Genomic DNA, 26,129 nt, shown 5'->3' with positions numbered 1-26,129 from the left:
GTAAATGTGTGTATGTGCGTTTGTTCCGCTGTTATTTATCAATAAACGAAAATAAAGCTTTTAATTGGTAAGTTTTGTTCTTTTATTATTTTAAAGTAAAATTTAAATAAATGAATAAAAAAATATATATGTATATATTGATTTTTATCAAAAAGGAAATTTTTTGAATCATTATAATTGTTGATGTATTAGAGAAATTTGAAGTTTAAGAATTAAAAGTAATCACGTGATAGATCAGTCAGTGATGATGTGGTGTCGCTGCATGCAGAGTTTTGAACGCAGCTGTGCAGCTTTGTGTGCGTAGTACATGCATGTGTGTTTGTGGTTTTAATAAATAAATTGAAGAAAACAAGTGAAAAGTAGTCCAGAATTCGAAGAAAACAGATCCAACTAAATGGTCATCATAGATTTGTTGGATGATGATGCTTTGTGTTATATTTTCCAACAAATGCACATGGAAGAATGGGTAATAGGGATGCGTGTTTGTCGACGTTGGCGTTTCTTGTTCTGCAATCGTATGTGGCCGAAGGTGAGGCAGTTGCGTTTGGAAGACAGATTGGACCCACGCCGTTTCAGGTACATACTCCGGCAGGTCGGTAACCAAGTGGTCAACGTGCTCGGCTCGTCGGCTCGCCCAGGTCACCGGGCATTTCGGTTCATCGCTTCGGCCGAACTGACCAAGCCTTTGCTGTTGGATATTGCATTCGCATGCTTGCATCTTCGCTGTTTCGATTTACGCGGCTACATTTTCCGCTCCTTCAGCACGTTCAACGGCATCCAACAGCTGCCGCCCTCGCTGGTCACGTTCCGCCTAGAGTGGTGCCGCTTGGATCACTGTGGTCCGTCGGTCCAAGCGGTCGACATGGCTCTGATATCGTTTTTCGAAAGCCACCAACTGCTGACTACGTTCAGCTTGCGCGGCAGCTGTTACGGCTGTTGGGTAGTCACTGAACAAGCCTTCTGTGGTCAGTTGCCCAGGAACTTGTGCTCGCTGGACATGTCACGTAATTTTACCGCCAAACTGCGCCACCTGCGCTGGACCACCGACTGCGACCAGCTAGTGGAACTGCACCTCGAACGGCCATCGATTCAGGTCGACGACATCGAAGTGTTGGTCAACTCGTGTCCACAGCTGCAAGCTTTGACGCTGGCGTTCGCATCCATGGTTCGCAATTTCAAACCGCTGGCCCAGCTCAGTCAGTTGTCCAGCTTGTGCTTGAACGGCAATCGCCAGTGGCTAACCGACGACGCGTTGAAAGCGATCTGCCACGGTTGCACCCAGCTTGAAAACGTGTCTTTGGAAAACTGCAACGCAATCACCGAATCCGGACTGTTGCAACTGCGGCGTCTGACCAAGCTGCGACAGTTGAACGTCTCCAGTGTGCGCGCATTTACTGATCGCTGCCTGACCACCATCGTGGAACGCTGTCTCATGCTGAAGTACTTGCAAGTCAGATACTGTAATCAATTGTCCCCATCCACGCTCACTTGGCTGGCCGAGCGGCGTCCGAGGATTAAAGTTGTTGGTATTGACAGTCAACTTGTTCGTCAGATGTGAAATAAATTTTAACGCAATTAACAAAAATTGCAAAAATTTTTATTCATGCTTTCGAACGAACAAACTGTCGAACACTTTTTTTTATCTCTTTCATTCGACTATAAAATCTGTCAAAGCCCATGCGTTAGTGTTTCATTTTGTCAGCAAAAACTCTGCCAAAGCAGAATTCAAATGCTCTACTGCGGGTACATTTTCTTCACCATAATGCAACTGCAAAAAATCACGTATAACTGCAAATGCATCAGTCGCTGCGGCGAGCGTAGGCCAACATTGAACAGGGGCACCTTCAATTGGTGGGTCATCATCCCAAAAAAGTAGACGATTTATTTCAGCTGCAAAAATTTTATTTGCGAACAAAAAATAACTGATTAAAAAACAAACTAATTTTCCAAAATCTTCTATTTACCAAGCTTTGATTCTGGACTTTCTTCATCGTCATCACGACAATCTGATTTGCTTTCTGGCTCATTCTTATGAGAAGAAAAAACTGAAATTGTAATAAATTCTCATACCTGATACAAAAGAAATCAAACTTCATCATCATCTTCTTCTTCATCAATATCATCAAACGCAAACTGGTTTTCATCTTCACACTCTTGATCACTACAATTCTCGTTCTCTTCGTCGAATTCTTCTTCATCAAATTCATCACAATCAGTATCTTTGAATTCTTCTTCATATTCCTCATCTTCCACATTCATCGCCTACTGGTAACATTCAAATTTCCAATTAACCATGAAACATTAAATATAATTAGTTCATTCCCATTTACCTCATCTCCTTCCCAGTGCATTTCAAAAGAGCCAAACATCTTCTTACCATGGTTTGTACTTGCTGTTCCCACATCACTGGGTTCTTTTCGACTGGTAGATTGATTCATTTCTTTGTTCTCTTGATCATTACAAAACAAATCACTAGCTAGAATATTATCCATACGGCATCGCTCTGCCCAAGAAAGTTCTAAATTATTAAACAAATTCTCTTTTAAAAAAACACTTTCAAACAATTCAATTTTACTCTACTTTCAGATGTAGAAGCATTTTCTCCAGCAAAGTAGAATCCACATCTTCGAAAAGCGTGGAGCAAAATTTCTGAATCAATACCCGACGTCGCTTCGATAATAAAATTTATCTGTGTTGCGGTATCTTGAAATAATTAAGATACAGCAAATGTATGTTGTTTTCATTTTTCCACTTTCTTACCGACAAAGTCTTTGTCGTACTTTTTAACTTCATACAGATGTTTCGCATGCAGTTTTCCAAAATTTGCTATCAGGACATCAAAAATACCCTGATAGCAAGGATGCAGATAATATCTGGCAGATCGTGGACAAAAAATAATTTCAACAGCATTCAAAGGCAAATCGCGCGCATAAGAAAAAATATCTGATATTAGTAAACATATTTTTCTACCATGTGATAAAAACCATTCGTCCATTGATTTTAACCATTCTTTGAAGACACTTTCAGAAATGTCTCCATTCTCCTGGTAACAATATTGAAATTCTGACGAACTTTTACATTCAACTTCTTCATCTTCGGCAGAAGAGACGATTACAGGGGCAATTTTGCAAGAACCTTAAAAAGCTCAACTTACAGAACTGCGAAATAAACTCATTAAGACTTACCAGACATGCAAACCGCGAGAAGTGTGCTAATCTTTTCACATGTATTTTCAATGTTGTCGAAAAGTACGCCACAATAAAATTTATTTTCCCCTTCTCGCCGGAAATAAAGTTCAATCTGATCTGCCGCAAAAATATCATCAGGTTGATACTTGGCGCAAACAACATCTAAAACGTTTTTTTGCCATTCTTCGATCACCCCTGGCAAAAGCCGTTCTAAAATTAGACAGCTTTTAAATAAAAATTAGCATAAAATCAAAATGTGCGTTTACCTTTAGATAACCAACGATAATGATTCAAGCAGAGTTTATTTTTGAACCGGGAAAGCCATCCATTGCTGGCTTTAAACTTATTCAAGTTCAACTGATTTGCAATTTGAAGAGCTTCGTATTGAATTACTGATGCAGATATTGTGTGATTCAATGCACGCTCTCTTACAAGCCATTCTTCAAGTACGGCCTCAACGAGAGCGTATTTTCCAGGTCGAATGGCAAAAAGCGATTCCTGCAAGCACGGATTAAGCAAACGTTGGCTATTTCTTTGAATCAGAAATACGGTGCTCCGAGATATTTGATAACGCTGTGCGATATCATTTGCGCTATAATTTTGCTTAAGAAGTTCAATAACTTCCCTCTTTTCTGCAATAGTTATACGTGTTCTTTTCATACCAATGACGCAACTGGTAGTTTACAAAATTATACAAATACTTAAATATGTGATGCTCAAGATACAGAATACAGTCGACCGATATTCCACAGCTGCATGAGTAAAAATTTATAAATTTATAAATTTGAATTTTAAATTTATTTCAAAAACTACACGAATAGGTATTTTTCAAGTTAAATAAAACTATTCAGCATTTTTATAAGAGATGATGAATGAAAAAGTTTTTTCCTCAAAGTTACTGCTAAAAATATTCAAATTTTCAAAATTTGTTTGTTTTTTGACGTTATAGTAAGTTTTCAATTTTTTATCAAGCTTTATAGCTAAATTTTGAAATATTTATTTTCACAATATCCATTTTTGGGAAATTATTCCTACTTTAACCTATTACAGTAATACATGAAATGTGCTTTTGAACTACTTTTTGCGCAATGGCGGAACGTTACAATATATACAGTCAGTTGGAACATTTACAGGCAAAATATGTCGGTAATGTTGCGTTTTGAACACTTAATATGTTAAATATTTATTCAAGTAGCAGTTCAGTTCATAACAGCATCATAATGAAGTTTATAAAGTATCATTGAAATTATCATTTGACAGTTAAAATTTTTTTTGAATTTGTGTATGTGATGAGTTTATTATAAATAATGTTTTCCTACCATTAGTAAAGCTTGTCTATGTTAAATTTAAATGTTGCGAATGATTGGGGACTTGGGTGACATGTAATCATGTTCCATTTTAGGCACCGGACATGCTGATACGATATGCTGGGAATGGATGACAAATCAACATCGTGATTCTTATGCGTCATACGTTGGTCATAATGACATTCTCAGCTTTATGGCAATTGCAGAGAATGAAACTCGTGCGAGAATGAGATTCAACTTTTTGCAACGAATGATTTTGCCATGTGGTCCACCACCGGAAAAGATTGAAGATTGAAAATATTGTTTATTAAATAAATATTAGTAGCAACTTTATTGACCCATTGTACTCTGTGAACTGTTGTGAAAAATGAATTTTATTAAATAAAAATGTTCAGTACTGTGCATTCATTGAATTCGTTCTGTAGTATCAAGTTGGGAAAAAAATAAACAAATAAAGACCGTAATTGTTGACATTTTTAAATAGAACAATTGTTATTAAAATGTTTTATAGCAAATTAATTAAACTGAGCAAATGTTACAATAAATAAATTAGCATGATTAATAATTGTTCTTGATTTTTTTTAATTTGGTAACTAGCATATTCGTCTAATTTTACAGATTGGTGACTGAGTTCTTGTAGTTTATTTTATTGTTATTTGATTCTGATGAATAATTCTGAAATAGCCGAGCATTACAATCGAATTCCGAACAGTTCCAGAAAGGAACGCCTAAAGAGTCGCATTCTTCACCTGCGTCGTCTGAACAACTGGATCAAAAGCATCCTGATACACGAAGCTTTGCGGAAAGTGAAAACAGACCGCAACCGTTTTGGCGAAATCCGCGTCCTGGACTTGTGCTGTGGCAAAGGTGGCGATTTGCAAAAATGGAAATTTGGCAATATTGACCAACTGACCGCGGTCGACATTGCCGAAGTTAGCGTCTCGCACTGCAAAGAACGGTACAGTTCGCTTTTCACCAACCAAGCACAGTATGGCTATTTCAACGCGGAGTTCGCTTGCGTCGACTGCTCCAAGGAGGACCTGAGAAAGCATCTAGCCGAACCGGATGTGCAGTTCGACTTGTGCAGTTGTCAATTTTCACTCCACTACGCTTTTGGCAGTCTGGAACAAGCCGAACAAATGCTGCGAAATGCGTGTCAGAATTTGAAAATTGGCGGCTATTTCATCGGCACTATTCCCGATGCGAATTACATCGTCTCACTGTGCCGGGCCGGTGCCGAGGGTCGTTTTCGCAACAGCGTTTGTCAAATTCAAATGCAAAATCCAACCCAAGACGGACCACTGCCCCTGTTCGGTGCCAATTACGATTTTCAACTCGAGGGCGTGGTCAATTGTTTTGAATATTTGATTTATTTCCCACTGTTGGAAAAGATGCTAAAAGAATTGGGCATGGTGTTGGTGTGGAAGAAGAAATTTTACGACATCATTGACACTTTTCTTCCCCACCCTGAACATCGAGCTTCGTTCGAACGGATGAACTGTTTGGAAATTTATTCAGAAGAGGAAATTTACAAAATGGCGGGCGGCGGTTTGGACCAGTACGATGCGGCCAGGCGAACGTTTCGAAAAATCCAGATGGAAAAAGATGCTGATCAAGCCAACCACGCCAGCATTGGAACCATATCCCGAGACGAATGGGAAGTTGCTTGTTTGTATTTAACTTTCATGTTCAAAAAGGTTGAATAAGCAAATTTTCCAAAAACTTTTTGTCTCATCATTTGTTGTCGCTTGTTATTTTGGTTGTTCAACAAATTGTGACTTTTTATGGAAAATAATATATATCAATTTTATTCGCAGAATTTTCATTTCAAATTACATTAAATTCTTGTTCTGAATTGATGAATATTTTAATTTTGACCTCACTTTTAAAACTAGTTTTACTTTCTCTTCCTTACATTTTACAGTAGTCATTTTGTCGTTTTTTTGGTACGTATAATTCGAATTGAAAAAATGGATTCAGTTGAACTTTGTCATTAAGATCAATATGCATGCTGTATTGCACTGCTTTCATTGTTCACGCGATTATGATTTGCTTAAAGTTGAAAATTTGAAACATTTCAACACGAAGATATTTGTCAGTCATTTCTGCAGTATTGTTATCTTCGCAACCGTTGTTATGTAAATTTTTCCATTTCCACCAATTGAAATCGAATTCAGTTGGAAAGAATTCTTTTCTCTGCGTAAATTTTATTCTGTTTTTCAAATGGTCAATTATTCCAATCATGGTAAACAATTTCTCTATGTGCTGAACGACGGTAAAAATACCCATATACAGAATACTGGCTGTTTGTCGTCAATAATGGTAATAAAACATTCATATATAAACTTATATGAAAAACGTGACAAAATTTATTCATGCATTGATTTTATATTGTGAAGAACAATTATAGAAATTTTTATGAAAATTGAAAATAATTTCTATTAATGAAATGGGAAAAGAATTTTAACTTCGTGAGCTGAAAGAAGATTGAAAACTGGAAAAAATTGTCAACAGCCAATGAAAAACAACGGCGATTGGCGAAGGGGCGGAGTCAAATCGGCAACCTATTTATCGGGATTTTATCTTATTGAAAAGCGATAAACCAAATGTTAGAATTTAATCATACGTTATAATATTCGTTTTATTATTAAAAAAAATGAGCGTAGCAGAAGTGTATAATTGAAATTATGCTTTTATTAAATCTAATAAACAATGCACTCCAGGTGGCACACTGTAATTTTGAACTGGATTGAATTTACAAATTTTACATAACATATTATAATAAACCCAGCGTGAATTATTTATACAAAAAAAGTAATACTTTGTTCAACGATTATTAAATACAGTACTGCGTCTGTGATTTGCAGCATTTTCAATACCAAATGTCATTTCTTTATTACGTAGTAAATATTTCGTGATCATTGTTTGTCTTTTTCCAATTGGATTATCATCACTTAGCAACGATTAAGCTCTTTTGAATTAGATTTAAAAACAATAAAATAAAATTAATCAATGCTGATATGGAAAAGAAATTAATTGAAAGTCTTTTACAAGAATGCCATTAGGCAGAGAGAAATTGGAAATTTATTTGTAATTTGCTAAGTGGAGCATATTTGAAACGATAAATATGCTTTTGTGTCAGCGAGAGCCAATTGACTGATGAAAGTTATACATTTCCAAATAGCCTGCCAATCGATCATAAGTCATCCGAATGAAGCGCCAGAGTGAAAATGAACGACTCATTTTGTCAGCACACTTATTACAACTTAATTCATCCGAAAATTTGTTTAAAATTTTCACCATTTCCCAAATGCGTTGTTTTACAATGGAGAAAATAAATATGTGCATTTTTAAAAAAAAAATTTAAAGCATCGCATTTTCAACATTTTATTTCAAAACACACCTTTCAAAATTAAGTAGGTGCAGCAATGGACAATACCTGCGCTCTACATCGTCATCGAAAATTTTCCTACTGTTGAAAAGATACGAAAAGAAAACCCGGAATTAATTAACGAGATAAGATAATTATTTGTCTAATCAGTTTCCAATTCATTTTCGTCTTCGTCTTCGTTCATCAGTTGGCGGGCAAGCTTCATCGCGCGAAATTCGTTGTAATGCTGCTTACGCTTCTTCTCAAAAGCCAAACGACGAGCTGAAAGATCACTTACACTTACAAGTGAACAGAAAAGCTGAGAAAATTGAGAACAAACCTTTCTGCTCTTCAGTTTCATTATCCGAATCGTAATCCACTCCCAAACCACCTTCGGCAGAGCTGTAATGGGTCTTGGAAGTCAACCTTAGAAAATGTACTGTAATAATGTAATCGATAATGGTCTGTTTTTCGATTTCAAAAATTTTCAACCTGTTTTCCAAATCATGAAGATCCCAAGTCGGATGGTCACACAACGACACTCTGCGAATCGATTCAGTTGGCATATCTTCACCTTCACTTTCACTCATGTAGTGGTAAGGCGTTTTAGGTTCCTAAATCAACTATGCCAATTCAACTACCCTCATGAGTGATACAAATCGCATACGTCAATTTTCATAAATCCATAATCTTTATCCGGAGGATGCAGAGTCGCCAAAATGTTCATTTCATCAAAATGCGCACCTCGAGTTTCAACGGAACTAAACAACACTATCTTTCCATCTGAACAGCATGGCAGTGTAAAAAGAAAAATTACTTCTGACGTCCGGAGGAAGATTTCAAAATGCTTTTCTTTGGCTTCATTTTAAGTTTTTCCGTTGGATCGTCGTCAAATTTCGAACGAAATTCAGCCGCACCGTCCGCTGAACCACGACGTCCCAAACCGCTGGAGTGCGCATTCATTTCTTCATTTGGCGGAGTAAAATCGGCCATACTATAATCAAACACAGTTAATATTAGTTATTATCATTTACGCCAAACTTTCGAATGCATCATGCTGTGTTAAATAATGAAGCATAATTTCCAACTTAGCGGACAAGCGCCAGCTATTTGATATGACTGAGAGCATAGCTGCTGCTTTTACAGTAAGACACACAACGTGCTTTTAATATATTACGGTATTTATAATTCTACAAAATATTAAAAAACTGTTTTGAAAGTTCTAAATTTAATAATATTTGTTATTAAGTTCATTATTAATATGTTTTAATTTTAAAAATATCTCTGAAAATTACTGGATTAACAACCTTTACTTTATGAAATTATAATTGCAAATATTATCTCCGTCTAAAGCCATGTCAGTAATTAATCAAAATTTTGACGTGTTACATTTCAATATTTAATTTTGTTTCACATGTTTTACGTTTTTATCTAAATTTCACAGCTTTTCAGAAAAGTAACATATTCAGTTATTTCTCAATGCATAATTTGAAAATCTTCCAATACGTAACCTTATATTCCAAATATCACTGAACTTGTATTTTTCAAACTTGCCATTCGAATGTTTATGCATGCATTTTTTTGAACCAATAAAAAACTTTGTTTAAACAATGAAACAAAACGTATGACTCATCCGAATATTTAAATACTGTCTGAGAAAAAGCTGTTCATCATTTATCTTTTTTGAAAAATTCGAGGTAAGCAGTTTTTGTTTATCAAACAAATTGCAATGTAAATTTTGTATCCTGAAAATTGTAGACTGTAGTTAAATAAACGAAACTTTCAGGATGGAAACTGGTAAGAATGAATATTAAAATTTTTCAAATATCTGTTGTTCCATAAAAATGAAATTTATAACAATGCATTCTAAGAGAGCATTCTTAAAAATAGTAATTTAATTTCTTTATTGAACACCTATAAGATTATTTGTATTGAAAATTTAAGTGATTGTCAAATAAAAAAGTTCTATGTTATCGTTAGTTCTCAAAATTGTATATAAAAATTATTATATTGTAATTTGTAAATTATTAATTTAACTATTTTTTTCATTTGTTAATATAAGCTGTATTTGGTATGTTACTTTCTAGTATCATTCTGAATCATTTCGCATATTATTTTTTTGAAATTAATTTTTTAGGAATTGAAATGGGCAACCCAAAAATTCACAAGCGCGGTTGTGACCTTTCAGTTTCATCAAAAATTGTATTAGTTGTTTGTGCATACTGGTAAGTGAGATTTTCAATAATAATTCCGCAATTTAATGAAACAAATTATTTCACAGGTGCACATCTATTACTCTGGTATTTCTGAATAAATATTTGCTGAGCAGTCCCAGTCTACAGGTAATGTCATGTAATGAACATTTGTAGCGTATTTGTAAATGAATTTTAATTTTGACTTTTAAAATTTATGGTTACTAATCTTGGCTACTAATGCATTTTCAGTTTGATATTAATCTTCCTTTTTTCCTTATCAGTAATGTGAATGATATTTAAAATCTAGCGAATGTGTAAATAGCAAAAGGACGTTGCACTTTTCTTCGTTGATATGCCATAGCGGTAAAGTGGATCAATTTGCAATAATTTATATATTAGTTATTGTATTGTGATTTATAAAATGTCATGGTTTTTTACTTAAAAAATTTGAAATGTTCATTTTTTTAAATCAAACCTTATTAATATTATATTTATAATTTAGTTTTTTGAATAAGATATGAATAAATTTTCCCAATACTGTTTTGTTTTGTTGTTTTAATCCTAGCTGAATGCACCATTGTTTATAACGTGGTTTCAATGTGTTGTGTCGTTCATGTTGTGCTTCTTGCTATGCACTTACGGGGGACGAATATTTTCGCCGGTTGCGTTTGAAAAATTTACATTCGACATAAACAAAGCTAAGCAGGTGAATTGAATATTGCTTGTGTTGTATTTCATGTTTGAAGAAAGCGAACTTTAGATTTTACCATTATCGTTGATCTTTGTTGGCATGGTATCGACAAACAATTTGTGTTTACAGTATGTTTCGGTTGCATTCTATTACATCGGAAGGTCAACGACCATTATTTTCAATGTTGTATGTTTGTTTTGTTCATTGGTTAGTGGATTATATATTTTATGCGTTAATATGTTTCGTTTTATAGATATTTTCTTATTTGATTTTGAATTCAGTTTCCTCATGCAAAGTTCTGTTCTGCTGCGCAATGATCGTGTCTGGTTTTCTATTGGGGGTCAATCAAGAAAGTGTTCACGGTATTTCTATTTCTTTCATATTTTGTTGAACAACTGGCAGTATAATTTTGTTCATCAATATTAATTATTATTCATAATAATTAATAATCAAGCGAATGTGTGTTTTATCATGTCTTTTTTAAATTATATGCATTTTAGGAACTTTATCCTACATCGGCGTGTTTTTTGGCGTTCTGTCTACAGTTTTCATTGCACTGAATGCAATATATACGAAAAAAATGCTGCCAGCAGTTGATAACAATAGTTGGCAGTTGTCGTTGTACAACAGTTTCAATTCATCGTTACTTTTTTTGCCCGGCATATTGTTAGCTGGCGAATTGAAGCACATTGTGGATTTTCCACTTTTATACTCGACCAAATTTTGGCTTTTCATGATCATAAGCGGCTTGTTCGGCTTTCTCATCAGTTACATTTCCGTTTTACAAGTGAAGCTGACGTCGCCTTTAACGCACAATGTCAGCGCTACTGCCAAATCAGCTTTTCAGACTGTATTGGCAGTTATTGTTTATCAAGAATGGAAAGATCTCTTGTGGTGGACCAGTAATGTTGTTGTACTTGTCAGTTCAATGGCCTATTCATACGTGCGCCACCAAGAAATGCACAACCAAAAAGTGCAATCTTAAGCATTGCATGCCAAGTGCTAGGACAGTTTTGTTTTTCAAAATTTAAAATAATATTTTCTATCAGTAAAGCTGCATACAGAAATCAATGCACTTGATGATCAAGTGAATACAGTACCACACCCAAGTATAACATCAAATATCGTTCAAAAAATACTGCGCAGCTGGAATATTTCAAGAAAAAACAGCAATCTTCATAACATAAAAAACTTTGAAACGTGGATAAAAGAATGAAAACGATATTTTTTTAAGAAAAATGAATATGAAACTTTACAATAAATGAATAAATAGAATGTTTGAAACCGCCGTTCGTTCACTGCTGCTTTATCATCGTTCACGAGTAACAGCCACTAGCGGAGCACGTCCAACAGATTCCAAGTTTCGCAACAGCTGATTCAGCCAGTGCTGAGTAGATTTGTCGTCCTTTATGCTGGCAGCAAAAGTCTGGTTGCGCAATTCGTCCGGAAGTATAGACGCCAGAGCTTCCCTAGCCCTGACATTTTCCGACAGACGACAATAGCAACGGATGACGTGCTTCAGCAGTCTAACCGAAGGTTCTCCTTTCAAACTCATCACCATCTTGCCAAGAATCATTGCAACGTGGGAAAAGCGATCGTATGTTTGACAAACATAAGCCAAGCCGTGGTCGTCCAACAGTATTTTCTGCAAGATAAATGTCGCCACTGTTCTAGATAGTTCACTACCGGTCTCCATGATGCGCAAGCACAGGGGAATTATCTCGGTGTTGAGTAAGAACTGAATCACTTCCGGGTCATCAGTTTTCACCAGTGCTCCAATGACGCCAAGACTGGTCAAGCGCAGATATTCGAAAGGTCGCGTCTGGCTGGTGGTATGCAAAAACGCGTAAAGATAAAGTGGAATGTGCGCCTGCAAGAATGGTCCACGGGTTTCTGGGTGCGAAGCAACGCACTGCATCAACGCAAGTGCATTGCAGACCCGGTTCGACTGGTGAGCAGTCAGTCGTGGAGGATTGATTGACCAATAGATACCGATAATTTCGGCCAAAAGGGCAGCAATCGCTCCTGGTGTATACCACAGTCTCACGGCCAAGTCTGGATATACTTCACGTTTCTTGCTCAATTCCAACAGTGAAACTTCGCGTGTATCTGCAAAGCACAAATCACAAATCCACTGACCAATTTGATCCACCTCTTGCTCTCCATCCACAGGAGTTGGAGGAGGTGTTGAATTTTTCGCTGACTCGGAGTCGGCCGACATAAAAATACTTTCTGAAATGAAAATACAGTAACATTTAAACAAATATAAAGACAAATATCAATATGCGACCGATGCATTTAATCAATATTTAGCTTATGTAAAATATCTGTAGAAAGACCACTTCAACTTTCGAAACAAATGCTACTGCTTTTCTACATTTTAAATGAAATATAGTTTAACAAGGTTAAATTTAACATTACTTTCGAACTATAACATAAACTTACTCCAAAATACTGGAAATTTTAAGATATCAAAGGAACAACAATTTTCATAGAATAACGATAACCAACATCAAATAGACACGCACGGCACAAAATTTTTAAATTATTATTATTAATGTTATAACATAAAATGAAAATTAAAGCAGAAAAATATGTTATAAAAAATTGAAAGAATAACTCACACAAACCGTAGAAAAATAACGTACACTTACAGAATAAAAAAAATCAAGTTCAACATGTCACTTACAAGTATTTGATTTGCGTTCTTTAACAATTAATTAAAAATTTTAATTTATTTAATTATTTTAATGAAATTATTAAATTATTCTTGCATAATAAATAATAAACAATTCAATTTTATAGACTTTGTCATACTGTCTTGACAAGTAAAAATTTATCATATTACATGAAATTTATAAATTGATTACATTTATCTGATAAAATTTATAAGAGTTAAAAGACTGTAATTAATTTTAAATTTAAAATTGAATTCTTTAATAGTTGAACTAAAATGATGAGCAGGTTTAATTTTAACAGAAATCCGATTACCTTAAAATATGAGAATGTTATATTGGCAGATATGTTTCAATATTTATTTTTAAATGAATAAAATATTAGGAATAAAAATACATAATACTGTAAAAATAGAAACTGAAAAACTGATTTTCACAAAATTGTGCAGAGAATGAAAAAATGTACTAATATATATAGATTTACTTTCATTTACATCTGCTTTTCATTAGCGGTAGCTTTTTGCTGCGAACTTTACTGTTAAGCATTGTAGTGCCTTACTTGATTTCGTCATTACAGTATATGAAGAGGAACTTGCGTTTGTAAAGTACATGGCATACTTTTGAGTGGAAAAGGTGATTTTACAGTTTACTTACATTTACATCAAGAAAAATTTCCAACGATTGTTTTGAAAAGTGATTAAACTTATTTAATTTAGTGCTTAAAATGAAATTCAAGAATTTCTCTATTTAATATGAAGGAACTTCATTTGTATGAAATATAACGAAATGTACGAAACAAACAGAAAGAATGGTTATGAATGGCTTTTTCTGAGTCAAACAACTATTACTTTGATCATAGAAACTGGACAAACATGTTTCAGTAGATGTGCGAAAGTAGTTTTAATTCGTTTGTAGCCGCGAATTCATATTTTTCATTATTTGTTATTGTGTATATGAAAAAGTAATTCATCGTTGGTCTTAATTCAGATTTCTCAGTGTATCCAATTATTTTTCCATTTTATTTTTCATAAATATGCGGAAGTGAAATTGTTCACCGAACACTGTATATACATATATTACGCGCTTTCAATTGATTTGTGTTTAGTCATTGCAAAACTTCGAGAAACAGTTGCCAGGACTGGAATATGAATTCTTTGAGTAAGGTAAATAATATTTTTCCAATTCTATATCGAAATACTGATGTTTATATCTTTTGCCTTGCGGCGGTGAAGCCGATTATTAATTTTCATTTTACGCAAATTCACTTTTAACTTGTTATTGAAATGAATTATTTAAGTATAATTTTCCCACTGAAAATGTTTATTGTTTTATTTTGAAACTTTTTTCAGAAATAAGTACTTTTTTAAGTATTATAATTCTGTCCACACGTTTGTCAACTGTGATGTCACCATTTATTTTTTAACCTATTAATTAAAAAATTACCAATATTTTTTACTTTCAAATTTCTGAATCTTCTGAAATAAGTCAAACATTGAACAATGCAGAAACATTTGGAAGAGGAATCTTGGGCAGAATTGGAAAGCGATCCAGGTTTGATTTCAAATAATATTGATTTTTGGTCGATTAAACAACAGTATTTGTGTTTTGAGGTTTATTTACTCTGCTCATTGAAGATTTTGGTGTTAGCGGACTGGCAGTGGAAGAAATATACGACTTGCAATCGCCATTGAACAGGTATCTGTTCAGTTTAAATTTGTTGTTTAAATTATTTAGATTTTTTTTCTCCAGCCGAACCTATGGGTTTATATTTTTGTTCAAATGGTTGGGGGAACATCGTAGGGGGCGACGCGAACTTTGGGACTTCAATGCAAAGTCAGAAAATAATGTACTGAATCATCGACTATTTTTTGCAAAGCAGGTACTGTATATTTGAAATTTTTTGACATTGCTTTTGCTAATAATTTTCTCCTATTTCAATGGTTCATTTCAGAAAGTATCAAATTCTTGTGCCACGTATGCTTTGTTGAATATTTTGTTAAACTTAAATGATATAACTATTGGTCCACTGTTGAAGAATATAAAGGAATTGACGAAAGGCTTAGATCCAGAAGTAATACTAATTGTTGGTCAGTTTTAAATTAATCATTGTTGCTTTTTCAAGAGTAGTGGTGTAATAGTCGCAAATACCTCTGAACTGGCACGTTGTCACAACAAGCACGCTAGACCAGACGCTGTGAGAGAGTTGAAGAAGCAAGCGAACCGGCCAGTGCGTAGATCCGTAGTATATTCTTCATCTAAGCAGGACAGATTTCATTTTTCCAGTTATATTCAATTTGATGGTCATTTGTACGAATTGGACAGCTTGAAAGATTTTCCAATTGATCTTGGTAAATTGACTATTGATGTAAAGTGGGAAAAATTCGTTGCATGTTCAAGAAAATAACAAATAAGAATTTTTGTATTTGTTTCAGGCGAGATATCAGCAAACACTCCATGGACAGATTACTTTCAGAAGATAGTTTTGGAACGATTTTCAAATTCGAATGTACATTCGAATGAAATTCGGTACAACTTGATGGCAGTGATCCCTTGTCCAATTGTGGAAGCAGAAGAAAAGCTGGGCATCTTGAAAGCTAACGTGCAAATATTGACGCAGATTCTGGAAAAGGTGCGCGGCAATTGAAATTGCTTTTGTGTTATGCAAATTTAAAAAATTTATTTATTCAGTTTGTCGGTTCGAAACTGAGGACAGATAAAAAATTAGGCGTGGAAGAACGCCGCCGTCGGCTGCTGTTGTTCTGTGAATCATCATTTAAATCAACAAAATGCACCGATTCAAAATGCTCATGTTTTTCAATGCCAAATGGAATTAGCAGCATTGAGCAGCTTCTGTCTCAATCTGTTGTCAACGATTGGTTTTTTCATCGGAATAGAAAGTTTATCAATTTGAAATTAACGGTATCATCAGCTCAAGTGGTTGTATTCAAAATTTGCGTTACTGTAATAATTTTTCTTTTAAACAATAACTGTATCGTTGTTATTTGAAGAGCTGTGATTTTAGAAACTGATCGCCCTATTGAACTACGTCGAATCGGAGATTGGACAGGTGAAAATGGAAATTAATGCATTGAAAGAACGAAAAGAACAATTTCTTGTCGATGATGCTCGTCGAGTGCACGATTATGAACCGTTCATAAGAACATTTCTAACTGCCATGGCAGAAAAAAAATAAGCAAGAAGATGCTTAAACAACATTTCTTCTATCTTGGAACGTGCAAAGTTCGCAGTTGGTTCCAAAATTACCTTTCCGATCTCTCTTTTGTTGTTCTTGTTGTTGTTGCACAGATATTTTAAGACATTTTTTTCGTGAAAAGCAGAAATAAATGTAACCGACTATTTTGCAGACTTTTTTAATGTCAACCAAACTTATTTTCACCCAATTTTAAATTATGAATGGAAATGAACAGCAGAAAACGAAATCAATATCCACAACAGAAACATAGTTAAAAATTCTCTAAATAATTTATGTAAATTTGAATAATTAATTCACACTTCAGAACACTTTAATTTACATATCACGAATCAAGCCCCTCGGTCACATTACAGCATTGCAAACATGCCACATCTTGTCGTCATACTGTAGCTGATGAGTACTTTTTAATGCATTTTTTTTGATTCACATGTAACTAATACATTTTTTGCTAATACTTTATATGTAAAGCAGCATTCATTGCATGAAAATATCAGATTATTTAATTAATAATTTTTACATTTCAATTAATGCTGCTTTTTTCGAAATTACATTTTTTCCCTAATTTATTCAGGCCACTTACAATTAATTTTATTTTAATTCAATTTTTATTTTTTATAAATGAGCTTAAAATTGCACAAAACATTATTTTTAAATCATGCTACGCAGAATTTTATTTGCATTGTAACGTGCTTTTTTAAATCATTTTTTTGTTAAAGAAAATCAGTTAAAAATTATGGAAAGAATTAAAATGTAATAGTTATTTTATTAAATTACTTCTTTATTATATATATTTTTATACTTTGTATTTTTTTATAATTCCTCAATAAATGTATGAAAAATTAGGTCATTACAGTATAAAGTTCGATTGGCTGCGTTTCTTTACCGTTATCAGCGGAACAATCGAGTCAGTTGGAGTGGTGAATCTCTTGCGGTATACTGCTCAGATTTTTGGCTTTGCTCGATTTCGTTGGTTAGCTTTTGATGATTGAATTTTTTTTGGCTGTGTTGACTGAGTTTTTTTTTATAATTTAGATTAGTACAATGACAGGACGTCCGCGTGTTTTTATGGATATCGGCATTGGAGGTCGACCAGTTGGGCGACTGGTGATTGAAGTAAAAAAATTATTTGATCTTTTGTGGATGTATTTTTAAATGAAATGAAAACATGCTTCTTTCAGTGATAGTTAAACTGTTCGAAAGAAATTTTTATTGATACTTCATTTCGTCTCCCAAAATAGATTTATCATTAAAAAATCTTTTCTTTTTTTATCACTCATGATGGTGATTCATCATTGTATTATGTTTCATTTTATTTTTTTTTTGTTTTAGTTGTTTTCAGATGTAGTACCTATTACGGCCGAGAACTTTCGCGCTCTGTGCACTGGAGAGAAAGGCATTGGTAAAGAAGGCAAGCCCCTGCACTATAAACATTCGAAATTCCATCGCATTATACCGAATTTTATGTGTCAGGTGTGTTTGGAGTGACATTAAAATTTTTCATTTTTCAACCTGGGCAGTTCTAGGGTGGAGATTTTACAAATGGCAATGGTACAGGCGGCGAGTCTATCTATGGCGAAAAGTTTAAGGACGAAAACTTTAAGTTGAAGCACATCGGTCCTGGAACATTGTCAATGGCGAATGCCGGACCGAACACTAATGGTTCTCAATTTTTCATTACCACCGTCAAGGCGTCATGGTATTCCTTTCCAAATCTTTACATTACTGAAAAATATTAAATGAATCGCTTCAGGTTGGATGGAAAGCACGTCGTTTTTGGTTCTGTCGTTGAAGGTATGGACGTAGTGAAGTTAATGGAAAGTGAAGGATCTTCGGGTGGAAATACAAGATCTGCAGTTACTGTAATGGACTGCGGACAATTGAGCTAAATAGTAGAGCGAATGAGTGCTGAAAATTGTCATGCGCAATAGATGAATACTGCATATTGTGCTACTTGATGAAATGAAATAAAATGAGAAAAAATATCTTTTGTTTGTGTCCTCTCATGTGAAATTACTATTCTAATGTAATTATTTAAAAAGTATTTTAATAATATTGTCATCTGGGCAAAATGTAAATAAATAATATCCCCAAATGTTCCTTCTTAACAAATGGCAATATGGCTTTTTGCGGTTTGGAGAAGTGATATTTTGTCGTTGCTTGTGAAGAAGTGCTAGTCAGAAAAACTGGAAAGGAACAGGCAATTTTGCCAGATATATTTTTATGTTTATTTGTTTTCGTATTTTTAAAGTGTATGCATGATTATGGAAGAAATTATTATATGTAAAACGTAAAATAATGTTATGTATGTTATATGTAAAATGTTTTCTTTGTTACGTGTAAATCGTATAGTTAACTTTATGTAAATTTTTCTATTAATGTTTGATTAACAACTGAAAATATTACTTTGTTAAGTTGTGACATACTGTAGTTGTATTTTGAAGAAGGCATTGTTAATTAATAAAAACAGTAATGTCGAAAAGTATGCGTTTAATTTTATTATATTAAAAAATTTGAATCTTTAATTTTTGATAAACAAATGAGAACTGCGATGATAAACCAATTGCACCTAATTATTTTTCAATACAGCAATCTTTACTGATTTCTAAAAGCTGCATCTTTTTTGCATACCAAAATAGGAAAAGTAAGTTTAATTTTTAATTTAATAATTTTTTTCAAATTAACAGTTTTTATTTCTTTTAGAAATATAAATTAGAATTGTTATTTCTTTGTTTTTATTTCTTGCTATTTACATTAACGTTAGGTGTGATAATGATCAATTTTATGCTCATAATTACTGAGTATTTGTTGATAAGTGACTTTCAGCATGAAATGGTAATATGTTTTATCGATTTTTTTTACTGATCATAGAATTCTATATGGTTGTATATTCTTGTTAGAAACAAATTTGTTAAATGCTGTGCGTACTGTAAAAGTGAAATTTGAATAAATTAGCATTTTAAGTTGAAAATAAAAGTATAAATTTCTTTTTATATTTTCCAACAGGGCAGTAATTATGTACTGTGCTGTACATTGTGAAAGGACTTGATGTATTTTTGTTAAAGTATTTGTTGAACAAAATTAAGTATTTTGTTATTGCGTTCCATGCCGATATGTCATGCCAACCTGAATCATTTGATTTGAATTTTGTTTTGTAACATTACTGTAACTGTTGATAAAATTAACTATTATCAGCTAGTTTTGAGGTTTTATAAATAGACTGATTGAATTGTTTTTATAAATTTATTAGATTAATGTTTTATAATAATTGTTTTACAAAAGTATTTTTAGATAAATAGTATGTACAGTTTTGCGTAGCATTGTTTATTATTGATCATTAATTTCAGTTCAACATTCAAACAATTCTACTTTTATTTATGCATTTTTGTTGTGTTATATTTATTTCATATTTTAATTTTTTCACATTAAATGGTCCGTTATTGTATTATTTTTGGTTATGTTTTGTTAAAGAAGTTGAATTGATTGCTGATTGATTTTTGTTTATTTGAACAATTAGAAATTTTCATCTTTCTAATCAGTCCAGCTTCGATCGGTTCAATTGTGCATTTCAGTTCCATGGATGCGTACGCAGCTTCTGAAAATGGACTTCTCAAAGGTAATTTTTCGTCGTTTGTATGCTTATTTTGTTTTTACTGTCGTTTCACTACCGTCGACCGTCTATTGTATTTGCAGGTTTGAATTTTGGCTCGAATTCGTATGTCAATTTGTCGGAAATTTCCAACCCGTCCGCCGCCGAACCGGTCGACTATTTGCACTGGTTGACCGACGAGGACGGTGCCGCAACTCGGTTGCTTTGCACTTGCCGAGATGGGCGGTTGCGAATTTACAAAATTGGCGCCAAATCGTGGAATGAATATTTCCATTTGAAATCCGGCCACGGTAGAGTTCGAGGTTTGTGTTCGTTGGACGAAAAGTATGCGGTGGAATTTTATAATTATTTCGGTCGGTTGTGGTTTGATTTTGGGAAATTTTCAGCGTCATCGCCCTTTGCAGAGAATCAGGCGATTTGATCGTTTTGAACACTGAAGGCGAAGAAGAAGTAATTGATGGAAAAATATATTGTTGTTTTGTTGTTGTACAGTTGCAGAATATTCGTCGTAGGTGAAAGTGAACGTCGGTTCTGGGATAAGTCGGATGCGTCAGAATCAATTTGATCACAACTTTGTCGCTACTGGTGGTAAAGAGAATGATCTGAAACTTTGGTCACTTTCCGACCCACAGATGCCTTTGTTTAGTGCAAAAAATGTACAAGTTTAAATAAATTTTTTTATAAATCATAAATTAAAATATTATTTCGATTCAATTATTCAGGTTCGCAATGATTTTCTCGACCTTCGTGTACCAGTTTGGATTCGCGATATTGCCTTCGTATCCGAGAACGTTTTGGCAACATGCACAGCTTACGGGCAGGTTGAAATGTTGAAATTTTTTAAATTGTATTTTGAAAAAAAATCAGTTTTTCTTCTCCTTTTTGTCCCAGATTCGTTCCTACGATACAAGATGTGGACAACGAAGGCCTGTTGTCGATTTTCAATGGTTTGAAGACAGCAGTTTTACAGCGATGACCAATCACGAAGACGAGTAAAAAAATAGTTATTTGCATTTTGATCAAGAGATGAATAAAATAATTTCCATTCAGCAAAATCATCGCTGGTGATACTCGTGGTCGAGTTGGTCTGTTCGATTTGCGAGCCAAAGGTATGCTATTGTTGGTGTGGACAAGTGGTGTTAATTGTTTTTTTTTCATTGTTTACTTTTTTAATTTTACAGTAAAGCTGGTGCACATTTTCAAAGGCTTCAATGGAGGTGTGACATCATTGCAATGCCACGAAACATTACCGTACGTTGTATCGTCGTCGATAGATCGTTTTGTTCGCGTGCATGAGCTGGAAACGAAGAAAATGCTCTACAAAGTATTATTTTTTTTGGTTCATCCAATATTGAAATCTCGTCGATTGTGGTCGATCGATTCGTTTTCATTTTTAGGTCTATTGCAAATCTCGCATCAACCATGTGATTTTGAGTAAAAATGGGGGTTGTTTTCCTTCCGCATTGCATGCCGATAAAAATTCGCCTGCTGCTGACGAAGTGGTTGATGATTCATCCGATACGTATGATTCTGAATCAGTGTCCACACAAAGTGGAGATTCGGATGTGATACCGTTCAATAATCAAACTGATCACGTGTCACAGTAGTATCAAACAACACTGAAATGAAAGGATGTAAAATGATAAACTACTGATACTGGACAATAAATGGCCAATACATTTCAGTCGTATTTGTCTTGTACGGCCCAGTAATATTTGATGCTTTGTTTTATGGGAAATTGTTAAATTTCAGTCCAAATAATGGTAATTCACTTGCTTCTGTGATTAGATCCATTTTTCCATCAACAGCGCGTCGTTACGTCAAAAAGGTAAGCTAACTTTACATTTTTGCATATTTACTGTTTGCTGCATACATTTTGGTGGTGTGATTTTATAAAGTATCTTCAAGTGTTTTTTTTCTGATCATTTGAGCATTCGGTTCGTTGTGTGAAATGAAAGTAGTAGTGCTTTTGGGTATTTTTCTCGATTTGAAAGTTTCTTCACAATTGTAGTCGGTTGCGTTGTGTGATTTTTTTCATGGCCGATATGAGTTAGTAAATTTTTGTCATTTGGTTTTTGAAATTTGCAAGAAAACGCATTTGTAATGAAAATGTTATTCACATTAATTATTAATGCTTTCCATAAATTAAATCGTTAGTGAAACATGATGAACTTTTCAAATAAATGTTTATCAAAGCGGCGGGATCTTCGAATTTTCAACTGTTATTTTGAACTGAAATGAAAAGAAACGTTTTCATTTTCAAGTTTTTGTTTGTATGTTTTTTTCTCTTCAACTTACCAAGTTTAATAGATGCAAATTGTTTCAAAGTGGACATGTAATCGGATTTTCCTTCAGTTTTCTCATCAGTTCTCTCATCAGTTTTATCGTCAAATGTAAATGGAATCAAAGATTTGATAGAATGTTGTGAGCTGTAAATAATATTCAAATGTTTTTCAATAAGTCATTGTAATTTCAATAAGTGCAAGTTTTTTATTACTCGGTGAATGATAGAGTTGGCGATTCGGGTACTATTATCTGTGGGGCTGGGGCTGGGGCTGCAGCACGGGAAGTGTTCTTCGAAATCTCATTCATTTTGCCTTTCTAAAAATTAGTTGGAAAATTTCAAAAGAAATATAATGAGATGAATATTTCAACTTATTCTAGGCAAAGTTGTTATTATATATTATTATTTAACATTTCTATTATTATAATGATGAATATTACCATTCGTCTGTATATTACAATTAGAATGAGGAGAAGGGTAATGGTAACAGCTGCAATACCCACCATCAGTTGGATTGTTTCTGCAGCTTCGACTGTGGTTATCTTTTCCTCTGAAATGATATAAAATTCATTATTTGATGATTTAATTGACCAAACGGATGAGAAATGTATTAATATATGAGATGAACAAATAATACGTTTGCAATAGGGCAGTAAATAATTGTGTTTGCAGTAAGTACAGCCTTTGACGTCCATTTCCGCATTTACAACTTTGCATTCACCAATCCGCGGTACGATGCAAGCGACATGCGTGAGGTGGTTCATGTCGCAGACGACAAAGTGTATATTTTTGTGGTACATAGCGCACAATTTATATTTTATTTCCTTCTTTTCTCGATGTTTCTCCACCCACCATATGGGAATGGAATTATTCAAATCGCCCACTGCCGTCCAAGTGTCGTTGATCAATTTGAACACTTCAAATTTTTGGCCAAATGTAGTGTCAATGACCGTGTAATTGATAATCGTGGCATTGTTGCTCACCACTTTGTCCACAATTTGGAAATTCAAATAAATCATCATATCTTTTGCCAACTTGTCCATCAGATGCTTCTTTTTCTTCAGTGTCTGGTACAGGTCGGATATATTGTACCAAGTTCCATGGTTGTATTTTTTGCAAGTTTCGACGTAGCCGTCTACCATGTCGTTGTACTTTGACGTGAATCTCACTATAGCTACACAATTGTTGGAGTAGTTCCAGCCGGGTGTTTTTTGGAATATTTCATGCGGGCAGTGACCATTCTCGGATGCACAACAACAACTGTCCAACAATACTAACAAGAAGATGGTGAAAACCAATACCAGCATATTTGACGTCTTTTCCGAAAGAACGGAAATTTTTGCGTTGGTTTTTTTTCTCCAACGCCAATCCATCCCGATTCACTTTTGTTCAAATCTCTTCTACCTTTCACTGTTGATGTATTTTGATGAATAAAATATCGTCGATTGATTAATTTTCCACTTTCAATCGATTGTTGTTTAAACATTTGGTATAGTTTAAAGTTCATGTTTTAAACAAATTGTATGTAAATGGAATTTTTTTAAAGTTCACTTTTGATCTGAATTTAATTTTCTTCTCTTTTACAGTGATATTATATTCATATTGTGAAAATTTTATTTGAAATTGAAATTCAACACTGCAAATGAACGTTTTGCTTATGTGCTATTTTCTTCTTCAACCATTCGATCATCATTTGCATATAGAAAATGTAAATCTAATATCTGTCGAGTTATCGATATATATATATATATATATAATGCCTGACTTTTGATGGTGGTGGTAACAAAATGACGAACGTTGTTGTTCAACAATTTATAGGTGCAATAGGAGAATTAGTGCTTTTTGTAAATGAATTGGCAGATCTTGTTCAATGTTTTTTATGTATTTATTATTGTGCTAATTACAATTTTGAAATGGAAAAATTCATTTTTTAATAATTGCCATCACTACTGGATGATTAGTGAACGAAGATTGAGTATATTTTTGATATTTTCTTCAATGGTATATTAAAACAAGCAAGATTTAATTGCACAACACTGAAGTCATCGTTTGTACAGTAGAAAAATTATTTATATTATTCTCATTATGTATATGTATGATATATCGAACTGAATTTATTATTATTATTATCATAAGTAGCGATTAGTGATTTTATATTCTTCATTTCTTTCTTCACTTTTAATTAATTTCTGTTACTTTGGTATTCTTATTCTTCATTTTTGTTTCCTGGCGTAAATGAAACAACAGATGTCATTGTAGTTGCAGTGACACTTTCCATGAATTGAGCCAACTCATTTTTCTTTTTCTTCAGGTAACAATCCTAAATACAAAAGTGGAATTTATAATTATATCAATCTTAAGTAGTGTTCAATTAAAAATTATTGTACATCTCACACTGTAAAATTTTGTGTTATTTTTCGGTATTTTCAATTTATGTGCAAAGAATTTAACTTTTAGATGATGTTATTTTTTTTCATATTATTGTCATTCATGATTATCGAATATGAATAAAATTATTGTGAGAATAGAAAAAAGAAACCTCTGCCACTTACATTCGCACACTTGAAGATAAAAATAAATCCGATGAGGCTTACAATTATTATTGGTGTCACGTAATTCACAGTATTGACGTTACTATAAATTTCTCTTTTTTCTAAAATAAATGTTTTTCAAACTTTAAATATTTAAAATGAAAATTTAAAGCTAAGTGGTTGTTGTGAAAATTTTGATTCTTTTTCAAAAATGAAAACATCGAATAAATAGATGATGATGAATTTACCGTAACAAAAAGGAAGTAGAAGATTTTCTTTACATTCAGTGCAGCCGTTAGGCTTCATTTCTTCATCTTCAGGTTTGCATTTTCCAATTTTTGGGATGATGCAAACTACATGCGTGAAAGTTTTACCAAATTTGCATTCAATAAAATCAATACGATTGTTCACATATACAGCGCAGAGTGGCGGTTTGATTGTATCATATCCAATTTTGTTTACCCATTCATTTGGGATAAGCTTTTTTTTAGCGCTTATCCATTTGTTATTTTGTCGAAAGAATCTTTGCAAATTTCCATCGTCCATAGTTCCTTCCAATGAATAGTCGACCATGGAATTATTGTTGGAATATTTTTGACGTGTTATGTTGTAATTCAGATATATTTTCATCCTACGACTTCGATCTTTTATTGCAGTCTGTTCTGGAAGTACCGTGCCTAGATCTTTGAACGTATATTCCAAACCGTTGTTGTATTGTTGGCATGTTTCTAAGTAGTTTGTTGGAAAACTGTTATACTTGTCGTACGATTTAATTTTTACAACTGTAACGCATCCTTGTTGTAATTCCCAGCCCGGGGTTTTTTGGAAAATTCTGTGCGGGCAAGAAAGAGCTTGGCCATATTTGATCAACAACAACAGCACCGTGAGCGTCAGTCGTAATTGATTACAAGTTATCGCTGCAAATATTCGAATTATGCTAATGATGATTATTATTATTATTATTATTGGTAAAAAATAACAAATTTTTCACATACTTCTCAATTGTTGGCAACAAGTCAAAGACGACGACATGCTTGTTGTTTGTTTGTGCAAAATCGATTCACGGT

At 33.6% G+C, this 26,129-nt stretch overlaps 11 protein-coding genes across 11 annotated transcripts; 5 read left to right on the top strand and 6 right to left on the bottom strand.

The window, feature by feature from the left end:
* Positions 1 to 238: 238 nt before the first annotated feature.
* Tsp_08273 (conserved hypothetical protein) lies at positions 239 to 718 on the bottom strand. Its single transcript, XM_003375228.1, has one exon. It carries the CDS (start codon positions 716 to 718, stop codon positions 239 to 241), a length of 480 nt encoding a protein of 159 aa, XP_003375276.1.
* Positions 719 to 1,690: 972 nt separating this feature from the next.
* Positions 1,691 to 4,315, bottom strand: Tsp_08272 (centromere binding protein B, DNA binding). The gene is made up of 9 exons (XM_003375227.1): positions 4,267 to 4,315; positions 3,455 to 3,820; positions 3,186 to 3,398; positions 2,971 to 3,135; positions 2,581 to 2,703; positions 2,331 to 2,518; positions 2,092 to 2,262; positions 1,940 to 2,045; positions 1,691 to 1,890 (listed from the first exon to the last, which is right to left on the bottom strand). Exons 1-9 carry the CDS (start codon positions 4,313 to 4,315, stop codon positions 1,691 to 1,693), a joined length of 1,581 nt encoding a protein of 526 aa, XP_003375275.1.
* Positions 4,316 to 5,160: 845 nt separating this feature from the next.
* Positions 5,161 to 6,201, top strand: Tsp_08271 (mRNA cap guanine-N7 methyltransferase). The gene has a single exon (XM_003375226.1). The coding sequence runs from the start codon at positions 5,161 to 5,163 to the stop codon at positions 6,199 to 6,201; it is 1,041 nt and encodes a 346-aa protein (XP_003375274.1).
* A 1,827-nt stretch (positions 6,202 to 8,028) lies between these two features.
* Tsp_08270 (protein phosphatase inhibitor 2) lies at positions 8,029 to 8,592 on the bottom strand. Its single transcript, XM_003375225.1, has 4 exons — positions 8,533 to 8,592; positions 8,358 to 8,479; positions 8,206 to 8,291; positions 8,029 to 8,147 (listed from the first exon to the last, which is right to left on the bottom strand). The coding sequence occupies exons 1-4, from the start codon at positions 8,590 to 8,592 to the stop codon at positions 8,029 to 8,031; spliced, it is 387 nt and encodes a 128-aa protein (XP_003375273.1).
* A 1,346-nt stretch (positions 8,593 to 9,938) lies between these two features.
* Tsp_08269 (GDP-fucose transporter 1) lies at positions 9,939 to 11,736 on the top strand. Its single transcript, XM_003375224.1, has 6 exons — positions 9,939 to 10,090; positions 10,147 to 10,207; positions 10,626 to 10,766; positions 10,821 to 10,937; positions 11,005 to 11,113; positions 11,252 to 11,736. The coding sequence occupies exons 1-6, from the start codon at positions 9,939 to 9,941 to the stop codon at positions 11,734 to 11,736; spliced, it is 1,065 nt and encodes a 354-aa protein (XP_003375272.1).
* Positions 11,737 to 12,060: 324 nt separating this feature from the next.
* Tsp_08268 (cell differentiation protein RCD1-like protein) lies at positions 12,061 to 13,961 on the bottom strand. Its single transcript, XM_003375223.1, has 2 exons — positions 13,911 to 13,961; positions 12,061 to 12,983 (listed from the first exon to the last, which is right to left on the bottom strand). The coding sequence occupies exon 2, from the start codon at positions 12,970 to 12,972 to the stop codon at positions 12,061 to 12,063; it is 912 nt and encodes a 303-aa protein (XP_003375271.1). The 5' UTR covers positions 12,973 to 12,983; positions 13,911 to 13,961.
* A 964-nt stretch (positions 13,962 to 14,925) lies between these two features.
* On the top strand, positions 14,926 to 16,619 carry Tsp_08267 (ubiquitin carboxyl- hydrolase BAP1). The gene is made up of 8 exons (XM_003375222.1): positions 14,926 to 14,977; positions 15,037 to 15,121; positions 15,176 to 15,305; positions 15,378 to 15,497; positions 15,549 to 15,774; positions 15,859 to 16,055; positions 16,115 to 16,387; positions 16,449 to 16,619. The coding sequence occupies exons 1-8, from the start codon at positions 14,926 to 14,928 to the stop codon at positions 16,617 to 16,619; spliced, it is 1,254 nt and encodes a 417-aa protein (XP_003375270.1).
* Positions 16,620 to 16,840: 221 nt separating this feature from the next.
* Tsp_08266 (peptidyl-prolyl cis-trans isomerase 7) lies at positions 16,841 to 18,526 on the top strand. The gene is made up of 7 exons (XM_003375221.1): positions 16,841 to 16,889; positions 16,945 to 17,018; positions 17,494 to 17,571; positions 17,673 to 17,744; positions 17,970 to 18,110; positions 18,164 to 18,330; positions 18,391 to 18,526. Exons 1-7 carry the CDS (start codon positions 16,841 to 16,843, stop codon positions 18,524 to 18,526), a joined length of 717 nt encoding a protein of 238 aa, XP_003375269.1.
* A 1,687-nt stretch (positions 18,527 to 20,213) lies between these two features.
* Tsp_08265 (WD repeat-containing protein 74) lies at positions 20,214 to 21,854 on the top strand. The gene is made up of 8 exons (XM_003375220.1): positions 20,214 to 20,253; positions 20,331 to 20,571; positions 20,634 to 20,697; positions 20,970 to 21,068; positions 21,139 to 21,239; positions 21,298 to 21,356; positions 21,429 to 21,571; positions 21,645 to 21,854. Exons 1-8 carry the CDS (start codon positions 20,214 to 20,216, stop codon positions 21,852 to 21,854), a joined length of 957 nt encoding a protein of 318 aa, XP_003375268.1.
* A 780-nt stretch (positions 21,855 to 22,634) lies between these two features.
* On the bottom strand, positions 22,635 to 23,904 carry Tsp_08264 (hypothetical protein). The gene is made up of 2 exons (XM_003375219.1): positions 23,035 to 23,904; positions 22,635 to 22,676 (listed from the first exon to the last, which is right to left on the bottom strand). Exons 1-2 carry the CDS (start codon positions 23,902 to 23,904, stop codon positions 22,635 to 22,637), a joined length of 912 nt encoding a protein of 303 aa, XP_003375267.1.
* Positions 23,905 to 24,737: 833 nt separating this feature from the next.
* On the bottom strand, positions 24,738 to 26,094 carry Tsp_08263 (glyco protein hormone beta-5). The gene is made up of 4 exons (XM_003375218.1): positions 26,058 to 26,094; positions 25,311 to 25,979; positions 25,084 to 25,184; positions 24,738 to 24,851 (listed from the first exon to the last, which is right to left on the bottom strand). The coding sequence occupies exons 1-4, from the start codon at positions 26,092 to 26,094 to the stop codon at positions 24,738 to 24,740; spliced, it is 921 nt and encodes a 306-aa protein (XP_003375266.1).
* Positions 26,095 to 26,129: the final 35 nt, after the last annotated feature.

The sequence above is a fragment of the Trichinella spiralis genome (genome assembly GCF_000181795.1).
Source record: "Trichinella spiralis strain ISS 195 chromosome Unknown Scfld5, whole genome shotgun sequence".
NCBI classification, from domain to species: Eukaryota; Metazoa; Nematoda; class Enoplea; order Trichinellida; family Trichinellidae; genus Trichinella; species Trichinella spiralis.
The sequence above is the reverse complement of the archived record's forward strand: the minus strand, read 5'-3'. Positions and strand labels throughout refer to the sequence as shown.

What these genes read in the sequence shown, in the direction of transcription:
- Tsp_08273 (XM_003375228.1), bottom strand. Translation starts at nt 718, where the DNA reads ATGCAAGCATGCGAATGCAATATCCAACAGCAAAGGCTTGGTCAGTTC.
- Tsp_08272 (XM_003375227.1), bottom strand. Translation starts at nt 4,315, where the DNA reads ATGTTCCAACTGACTGTATATATTGTAACGTTCCGCCATTGCGCAAAA. An exon ending in AAATGCTTCTACATCTGAAA is followed by an intron (nt 2,519 to 2,580) that starts GTAGAGTAAAAT and finishes TTAATAATTTAG; the next exon opens with AACTTTCTTGGGCAGAGCGA. An exon ending in AAGAAGAAGATGATGATGAA is followed by an intron (nt 2,046 to 2,091) that starts GTTTGATTTCTT and finishes TTACAATTTCAG; the next exon opens with TTTTTTCTTCTCATAAGAAT.
- Tsp_08271 (XM_003375226.1), top strand. Translation starts at nt 5,161, where the DNA reads ATGAATAATTCTGAAATAGCCGAGCATTACAATCGAATTCCGAACAGT.
- Tsp_08270 (XM_003375225.1), bottom strand. Translation starts at nt 8,592, where the DNA reads ATGAACATTTTGGCGACTCTGCATCCTCCGGATAAAGATTATGGATTT. An exon ending in CTTCATGATTTGGAAAACAG is followed by an intron (nt 8,292 to 8,357) that starts GTTGAAAATTTT and finishes ACATTTTCTAAG; the next exon opens with GTTGACTTCCAAGACCCATT. An exon ending in TGAAACTGAAGAGCAGAAAG is followed by an intron (nt 8,148 to 8,205) that starts GTTTGTTCTCAA and finishes GTGATCTTTCAG; the next exon opens with CTCGTCGTTTGGCTTTTGAG.
- Tsp_08269 (XM_003375224.1), top strand. Translation starts at nt 9,939, where the DNA reads ATGTTACTTTCTAGTATCATTCTGAATCATTTCGCATATTATTTTTTT. An exon ending in TTAGTTGTTTGTGCATACTG is followed by an intron (nt 10,091 to 10,146) that starts GTAAGTGAGATT and finishes ATTATTTCACAG; the next exon opens with GTGCACATCTATTACTCTGG. An exon ending in CAATCAAGAAAGTGTTCACG is followed by an intron (nt 11,114 to 11,251) that starts GTATTTCTATTT and finishes TATGCATTTTAG; the next exon opens with GAACTTTATCCTACATCGGC.
- Tsp_08268 (XM_003375223.1), bottom strand. Translation starts at nt 12,972, where the DNA reads ATGTCGGCCGACTCCGAGTCAGCGAAAAATTCAACACCTCCTCCAACT.
- Tsp_08267 (XM_003375222.1), top strand. Translation starts at nt 14,926, where the DNA reads ATGCAGAAACATTTGGAAGAGGAATCTTGGGCAGAATTGGAAAGCGAT. An exon ending in TTGCAATCGCCATTGAACAG is followed by an intron (nt 15,122 to 15,175) that starts GTATCTGTTCAG and finishes TTTTTTCTCCAG; the next exon opens with CCGAACCTATGGGTTTATAT. An exon ending in AGATTTTCCAATTGATCTTG is followed by an intron (nt 15,775 to 15,858) that starts GTAAATTGACTA and finishes TATTTGTTTCAG; the next exon opens with GCGAGATATCAGCAAACACT.
- Tsp_08266 (XM_003375221.1), top strand. Translation starts at nt 16,841, where the DNA reads ATGGAAATGAACAGCAGAAAACGAAATCAATATCCACAACAGAAACAT. An exon ending in CAAACATGCCACATCTTGTC is followed by an intron (nt 17,019 to 17,493) that starts GTCATACTGTAG and finishes AGGTCATTACAG; the next exon opens with TATAAAGTTCGATTGGCTGC. An exon ending in GTCGACCAGTTGGGCGACTG is followed by an intron (nt 17,745 to 17,969) that starts GTGATTGAAGTA and finishes TTTTTGTTTTAG; the next exon opens with TTGTTTTCAGATGTAGTACC.
- Tsp_08265 (XM_003375220.1), top strand. Translation starts at nt 20,214, where the DNA reads ATGGATGCGTACGCAGCTTCTGAAAATGGACTTCTCAAAG. An exon ending in TGAAAATGGACTTCTCAAAG is followed by an intron (nt 20,254 to 20,330) that starts GTAATTTTTCGT and finishes TTGTATTTGCAG; the next exon opens with GTTTGAATTTTGGCTCGAAT. An exon ending in ATGACCAATCACGAAGACGA is followed by an intron (nt 21,240 to 21,297) that starts GTAAAAAAATAG and finishes ATTTCCATTCAG; the next exon opens with CAAAATCATCGCTGGTGATA.
- Tsp_08264 (XM_003375219.1), bottom strand. Translation starts at nt 23,904, where the DNA reads ATGGATTGGCGTTGGAGAAAAAAAACCAACGCAAAAATTTCCGTTCTT. An exon ending in CAGAAACAATCCAACTGATG is followed by an intron (nt 22,677 to 23,034) that starts GTGGGTATTGCA and finishes TATTATTTACAG; the next exon opens with CTCACAACATTCTATCAAAT.
- Tsp_08263 (XM_003375218.1), bottom strand. Translation starts at nt 26,094, where the DNA reads ATGTCGTCGTCTTTGACTTGTTGCCAACAATTGAGAA. An exon ending in TTGTTGCCAACAATTGAGAA is followed by an intron (nt 25,980 to 26,057) that starts GTATGTGAAAAA and finishes GAATATTTGCAG; the next exon opens with CGATAACTTGTAATCAATTA. An exon ending in TCTACTTCCTTTTTGTTACG is followed by an intron (nt 25,185 to 25,310) that starts GTAAATTCATCA and finishes CATTTATTTTAG; the next exon opens with AAAAAAGAGAAATTTATAGT.